The sequence below is a fragment of the Oryx dammah genome, unplaced genomic scaffold (assembly GCF_014754425.2).
Source record: "Oryx dammah isolate SB20612 unplaced genomic scaffold, SCBI_Odam_1.1 HiC_scaffold_2, whole genome shotgun sequence".
Classification (NCBI taxonomy): Eukaryota; Metazoa; Chordata; class Mammalia; order Artiodactyla; family Bovidae; genus Oryx; species Oryx dammah.
The window spans coordinates 89644625-89652003 of record NW_024070186.1 but is presented as its reverse complement, the minus strand read 5'-3'; the positions used below and the strand labels follow the sequence as shown (position 1 = coordinate 89652003).

Sequence of the window (7379 nt, the reverse complement as noted above, 5' to 3'; positions counted from 1 at the left end):
TTTGAAGATGAAACTTCTACAAGGGACCAGAGCACAGGGAGTAAGTCCACCAACTGGTGTGTGTCCATCAGGGGACTCTCTGAGGACTGAAACTGAAGGGGTAAAAGGCAGGGTAGCTTACCTCGCTTCTCAGGTCACATCCTTTTTAGGGAGCAAAGTGCGGCAGAGTTGGATACGAGGTGCTCACAACTCATTGATTCAGGACAGATGGGAACGCCACCCATTTCCCAGTATATACTCAGTGGGAGAAGTGGGTGGCGGGGTGGGTGGGGAACTGTTGTGGGCTTATAGGGAACTTGAAAGGAAGCTGATGCTAGATTATAGAAGTTTGTAGAGAAGTTGAAAGTGGAAACTTAGAAGAAGCAGAGAAAGGGAAGTTCAGCCCAGAATGCAGATATGGGTTGTTCTATCAAGATCATCTGTGACTCTTAGTTGGCAAGAGAAACAAAGAACAGCCATGTAAATGTGGCCACATCTCTGCTGGAGTCTGCTCTCTCCCAGGCCCTGACAGGATGCTTGCTTTCTCAGAAGGAAGTGAGTTTCAGGAAGCAAACACCCTTTGGAGAGAAAGAATTGAGAGAGAGTAAGCACACTGCTGGAGGTGGGGAGGGTGTGGGTTCAACAAGCGGAAGTGGTCAAAACAACTGAGAAGAAAAGACAAAGTACTTCAGGGGCTAATGATGTTTGCAAGTTGTTACTCTTAGAATTATTTTTTTCCTTGTCTTTTAAGATCTGACATCCTAATCCCTCTGATAGATTCTTTCCAGTGACGATAGAGAAGGAACACTGAGCCGACCTTGTGTGACAAAATATACTGCTAGTAATTAAAATAATGCTTGAAAAAAATCCAGAAATGGCTCACCACAACTTCTACTACTGTTTCAGTTTCACTCTGATTTTATTGTTTGTAAAAAGATGGTGTACGGAAAAAGATATAACTGTTTGCCCAGTTCTGGATTCCCAAACTGGTCCAAAGAGGAGGGTGCTAATTTGAGCTGCGGTTTGGAGTGAAAAGTGCCAATGCCCTGAAAGGAAACAGTCACCACTGTGTTGCAGGAAGAGGGACCCCTTCCAGGACCTGAAACTGGGCTCTTGTCTAACCCTTGGAAATGAACTGTCAGAGGAAATACACGTGCTGACAAAGCAAGAGATTTTATTGGGAAAAGGTGCCTGGGCAGAGAGCAGTAGGGTAAGGGAAACTAAGAACTGCTCTGCCACGTGGCTCAAAGTCTCGGGTTTTATGGTGATGGGATTAGTTTCTGGGTTGTCTTTAGCCAATCATTCTGACTCAGAGTCCACCTGGTTCAGCCAAGATGGATGCCAGAGAGGAGGATTCTGGGAGGTGGTTGGACATGTGGTGTCTTCTTTTGACCTTTCCTGAAGTCTTCTGGTTGATGGTGGTTTATTAGTTCCGTGTTCCTTAGCAGAACCTCCCATGGTAAAACAACTCGTGCAAATGATTACTATGGTGCCTGGCCAGGGTGGGCGGTTTCACTCAGTGTGCCTCCTCTAAGGACTGTGTGTCTGAAAGCCCTGACAGACCCTTCTGCATACTCCCCACTTCCTCCTACTGGGGTCCAGGGTGGTTTGGACTGGATGACGAGCGCCACCTGCAGGAGGAAAGCTGGAAGTAGGAGAAAATATCTGAATACTGTTTAGCATTACCGTGGATCAGAAATAAAAGCCCTGTAACGGTACTGAACTGAACGGTAAAGAATCAGCCTGCAACTCAGGAGACCTGAGTTTGATCCTTGGGTCGGGAAGATCCCCTGGAGAAGGAAATGGCAACCCACTTCAGTATTCTTGCCTGGAGAATTCCATGGAGAGAGGAGCCTGGCAGGTTGCAGTCCGTGGGATTGAAAAGAGTCGACAAAACTGAGCGACTAACACAAACTCTCTTTGGCCCATCTCTGGTTCTCTTCTTCCTGAAATTTAGTTTCACTATGATAAGAGACAATATATAAGGTCCAGCCCTGCAGGGAATAGAAGCTCTACTTTTGGCAGATTCTAAGAGGCCTCATCACCTTCTTCACAGATAAAACAAAACCCATCAGGAGAGAATTTCCAGACCTTCCTATCAGCAGTCATTCAGAATCACCTACTTCTGTACCCCGTGTTTCTCTAGTGGCTCAGTGGTAAAGAATCCACTTGCCAACACAGGAGACACAGTTTTGATCCCTGGGTCAGGAAGATCCCCTGGAGAAGGAAATGGCAACCCACTCCAGTATTTTTGCCTGGAAAATCCCATGGATAGAGGAGCCTGGTGGGCTACAGTCCATGGGGTTTAAAAGAATCAGACAACTTAGCCACTAACAACAATAACTTCTGTACTCTAGCTCCTCCTTCCCAGTGCAGTAGGAAAAGGGTCCCCTCTTTGGGCTAGTGCCTCTAGGATCCCCTCCCGCCTTCTCCCACAACCTGTGTCCTCGACCTTCCTTTTACTTTTCTAACTATATTTAAACATTTCTAAGATTGTTAAATTCATCTTAAATATATATAAAAAGCCAAAAAAACAAAAATAACTCCCTGATCCTATAAACCCGTAAGCTGCGGTCTAACTTCTTCCCTTTCACAGTCACACATCCGGAGAAAGCTGACCACGCTTACTGTCTCCAACCCCTTCCCTTCCTTTCGCTCCTCTGTCCACCACCCTGCGTTCCCTCCCCACCAGAAGACAGTGCTTACAGGTCCTGGGGTCCAACAGACATTCCTCTCACCTGACTCCTGGTTGTATTTGCATGATGATCCCTCCTTTGTATTTGAAACACTCCTTCATTACGGGTCAAGGATACACACGACCCTAGCCTCTCTCACACCTTAATGCTCCCATCAGATAGATGCCACTTTTATCTAGTCAGTTGCTCAGGCCATGCATGGAGGAACATGGAGTCATGCTTGAGTGTCTTCTCTTGTTGCCCACATCCTTCAGCAAGTCCAGCATCAATTTGGAACCCCAGCCCTTCTCAGTCCTCCTCAGCCTGCACCCTGGTCTCAGCCACCCTCATCTCCCACCTGACACTACAGCAGCCACCTGGCTGGCCTCCTGCCTCAGGTTACCACAGAGCAGCTCAAGGGGCCCCATACAAGCACATCACGTGGAACTCCCCTCTGCCCAACGCCCAAGGTTATCTGTAATCATCCTTAGGCTTCAGATTACATGTTTCCTCCCCATAAACCCTCCCTGAGCCCCCATACCCAGACTAGGAGCCTCCCCTGATTTGTTCTGGGAACACCTGTATATTCCTTCCAACAACACCTACTCCACTGTGTCCTAAGTCCTTGTATTTCCACGGTTTCATGAGCTCTGTGAGGGCACAGGACTGTGTCTGCCTGTCAAATCCATTCAGAGTGCATGGAACCTAGAAAATATGCTATTAAAAAACAGCTGTGAATGTACTGTTCCCCCCCATTTCTAGATGTAGTATATTAACAGGTCAAGGAACAAAATGCAAAAGTAGGGAAGCAAGGTAAAATTCTGACAATTAATTAATTGTTGAAAGAAGGCTGAAAATGGGCCCCAAACAATTCTAAAGAATCACAGTTTGTAAAATGGCGGCCTGGGGCAAAAATGAAACTTTTTTTTTTTTTTTTACAAGGTCTAGTGACCCAGAGCGGCTGACTTCATCTGTGGCTTGGGTGAGTAGCAAACGGTGCCTGAGCTTAAGGTTGCGAGTATAAAGATGGAGGGAAGCCCCAAGGCGATGCCAGCTTCTGCCGTGGTCCACGGATGAAAGTGAAGAATGGGAGGTGGAGGGAGGGGCAGGGTGGTCTTTAGTCCAACTTGGGCCCGCCGTTTACAGCCAAAGGCAGAAACTAGAGGCAGGCGGAGTGTTCCGGGAAACGAAAGCGAAAGAGGCTTAACCGCTGCGAGTCGGGGAGGAACCGGCAGTCGGAGCTGGGCCAGCAGACGAGGATGGCTGAGCCCAGCTCCTTCCCGCTGCTGGTCGAAGGGTCCTGGGGCTCCCAGCCCCCGAAGAACTTGAGCACCAAGTTGCAGATGTACTTCCAGAGCCGGAAGAGATCTGGAGGCGGGGAGTGTGAGGTCTGCCCGGTGCCGGGGAGCTCGAACCGCTTCCTGGTGCTCTTCTACCCGGACGACGGTGAGAGGGGCAAGGGGTGCGGGGGAGAGGGCAAGCTGGGCTCTTCTTCCTGGGAAACCTGAGGGTCGAGGGCACGGGCGGGAGAATCCGCCCGGCTCCGGCAGCAACTGTAGAGAAGCGCATGGGGTGGGAGGCGCAGAATAGACGAGGTGGTCTAGGCACCGCAGTTCCGCCCGCGCTGCGCTTCCAGGCGCTGCGGGAGGTGCGGCAGCCAGCGCTGGTGAGTTAAATAAACATTTGGCGCGGTATGGCTGAAGGGGGCTGCCGGAGAGCTGGTGGGCATTTTACAGGGCTACATCGTGCAGTGGCGTCGTGTGCTAGTGGCAGAGTTGCGGTGCCATTGCAATTGTCTTCTTCCTGTGAGAGCAGCAGTTCTGAAACTCCAGAGCTTTATGGGAACACAATTTGAAGTAAGTGATCCGAAACAAGGAGAAGGAAAAAGAGCTGAAATGCCGATGTCTAACCACCCTTGGACTTCTCCGGTCCAAGTATTAAAGAATCCACCTGCCAGTGCAGGAGATGCGGTTTGATCCCTGGGTCGGAAAGATCCCCTGGAGAAGGAAGTGGCAACCCACTCCAGTATTTTTGCCTAGGAAATCCCATGGACAGAGGAGCCTGGAGGGCCCTAATAGTGCATGGGGTCGCAAAGAGTCGGACACGACTGGGCAACTGAACACAATCTGAAGGAAAGAGTCTCCTGGGAGAGTCACGTCTAAACTGACTCCTGAGAGCGAATTCAGTTCTTGATAGGTGAGATGTTGGGGAGGGCTGCTCAGATGGGAGCTGGTGGCAGTGCTGGGGGCAGGAGAGCAAAGCTCTCCAGGGAAGTGCCGGGCTCCCTGGGGGTAGCTTTGGTTTGAGGAGTGAGCCTTCTCCATATGCACATGCGAGGTCTGGAGACTCGCATGAAAAGAACATGTGGGGTTTGGGCAATTTTATAAGATGACAAAGAGGATGCTTGTAATTTTAAAAAATCTTAGGCCTTCTCTTATTAAACCTTTTTAAAAAGAAGTGGGGTGCAAATTAAGGCTAATAAAAGTTGAGTTGAGATGAGAGAGGGCCTTGCATGATATGCTAAGGAGTATGAACTTTCCCCCACAGGTAGGCAGTGAAGGGCCATGTCCATATACACTTTTCAGGAGATGAATTTGGATGCAAATAATGCAATGATTTCTGTTGGGAGAGACCTTGGACATTAGATCTGAAGAAGATCATGCCATGTCCAAGTGAGGACCAATGAGGCCTTGAATAAGGAGAGTCAGCGTGAGGATGAAAGATGCATGTTTTCTACTGTTCTGGGTTTTGTAGCTGATTCTACAGAAATAATAGATGTTCACTTGATGGAGAGAGAGAGCCCCCGTGCTTTCTGTTATTTATTTATTTATTTGAAAAAAAAATTTATTTGCATTGCTTCCATTTTTCTACTGTAGTATTAGGACTTGACATAAGCATTATTCTTCTACCTCCTATTTACAGTTCATTCAGAATATTACTGCAAATATAGTATACAATTTTTAAAAACTTATGGGGAACTGCAGTTTTTGTTTTTCTTTCCTCTTTACAGAGGAGATCTCAAAATCATCCAACTTAAATAAAAATTTATGTGGACATTTTCTGTATCTCTTATTTTTTAGATGGGGAAGGAAGGGGTGATATTCTAAGTGGATTTGAGTTTTCAGGGGGAAATTCCCTCCCAATAGGTAATTGAGCGGGGCTTCCCTAATACCTCAGTTGGTAAAGAATCTGCCTGCAATGCAGGAGACTCTGGTTCTCTTCCTGGGTTTGGAAGATCTGTTGGAGAAGGGAAAGGCTACCAACTCCAGTATTCTGGCCTGGAGAATTCCATGGACTATACAGTACCGACTTTCAAGCTTAGAGGCTTAGGAAGCCCTGAGAACAATTGGAATGCTCTAGGGCAGGGATGTAAAAAGGAAAGAATAAAACCCCCAAATAGAAAGGGATTCATAGGTGAATCCCTGTGAAGTGTGACAGAAGAGATGTAGGTATGGATCAGGAGATGAGCTTGACTCATAGCCCTTAAAACAATGTCAAAAAGTTTTCCAAGGATTAATTTCACCAAGAAATGCTCTAAAGGGTATCCGTGCAATGTAAGTCATTTCCCCCTTGGGCTTCACTTTTCCTCACAGGATTTTATACCATTTTGATTCCAGTTGTCAACATCACCAGCCTGGCCCTTAGGGACACTTCTTTCTTCTTTAGAATCCCATTATCCTCAAGAGTTGTCCTCAAATTGGGGCCACAGACTCCCTGCATCCAAATCGCAACAGGTTAACAGGCACATTTCCAACTTTGTCCTAGAGACTAAGGTACCCTGAGGGTGGAGTGGGTGAGAATCTGCATGTTTAACCCCAGTTCACTGAAGTTTGGGACTTTTCCAGGTGGTGCAAGTGGTAAAGAACCCACCTGCCAATGCAGGAGACACAAGAGACATGGGTTCAATCCCTGGGTCGGGAAGACCCCCTGGAGGAGGAAATGGCTGCCCACTCCAGTGTTCTTGCCTGGAGAATCCCATGGACAGAGGAGCCCGGTGGGCTACCGTCCATGGGTGGCAAAGAGTCAGACACGACTGAAATAACTTAGCACAGCGTTAAAGTTTGAGAATCCCTGTTTGTTGATGACCCAGAACAAAAAGAAATGATTGTAGGAAGTACAAACCTCATAAAAATACAAACAGCAAAAATATAAGTATGTGAAGATAATATCATTCTGTTCTAGTCCTCAAAGCAGAAATGATTTCAGTCTCACTGCCGGGTTTCTTCCTTCCTGCCTCCCAGCCCACTTCCTCCCTTCCTCCACCCCTAGACTTCTTGAATGTCCCTCTTGCAGTACCCCTTGCACAGACACTCAAACTTAGTTCAACTCAAATCCTTGTATGGTCGAAGTTCTTAGGGAGTGGATCAAAGTTCTTAGGGAGTGGAAAGTCCCTATTTAGTTTTGATTTCCTACCAGAGGAATGGCTTTCTCAGCAGTCAGGAATTTGATAACATTGAATGACTTACCCCATCATTGCCCCAAGGGCAGAGTTCTTCTCTCCCGGGATGCCCTCTGCCCTCCACAACAGGAAGTGGCCCCAACAGATGCAGGCCCATAGTGTAACACAACTTGGGCCTTATCATTTACATAAGAAGGATGAGCCCCAAAGCACTTCTCTGTAGAAATTAATGGATAGGAAACAAACTATCTGGAAGCTCTATTGTTTTATATAATTGGCTGAATTTCTGGAAAGTCAAGTGTAAATTAACTTGTGAGATTTAAAAT

General features: G+C 47.3%; 1 protein-coding gene across 1 annotated transcript in view; it reads left to right on the top strand.

The window, feature by feature from the left end:
- The first annotated feature begins 3668 nt into the window (after positions 1-3668).
- Positions 3669-7379, top strand: part of LOC120870890 (protein mono-ADP-ribosyltransferase PARP14-like) — a 42594-nt gene continuing 38883 nt past the window's right edge. Inside the window, exon 1 of the mRNA XM_040250447.1 lies at positions 3669-4100. Coding sequence (XP_040106381.1) covers positions 3914-4100 — 187 coding nt within the window. The 5' untranslated portion in view covers positions 3669-3913. The remainder of the gene's footprint in view (positions 4101-7379) is intronic.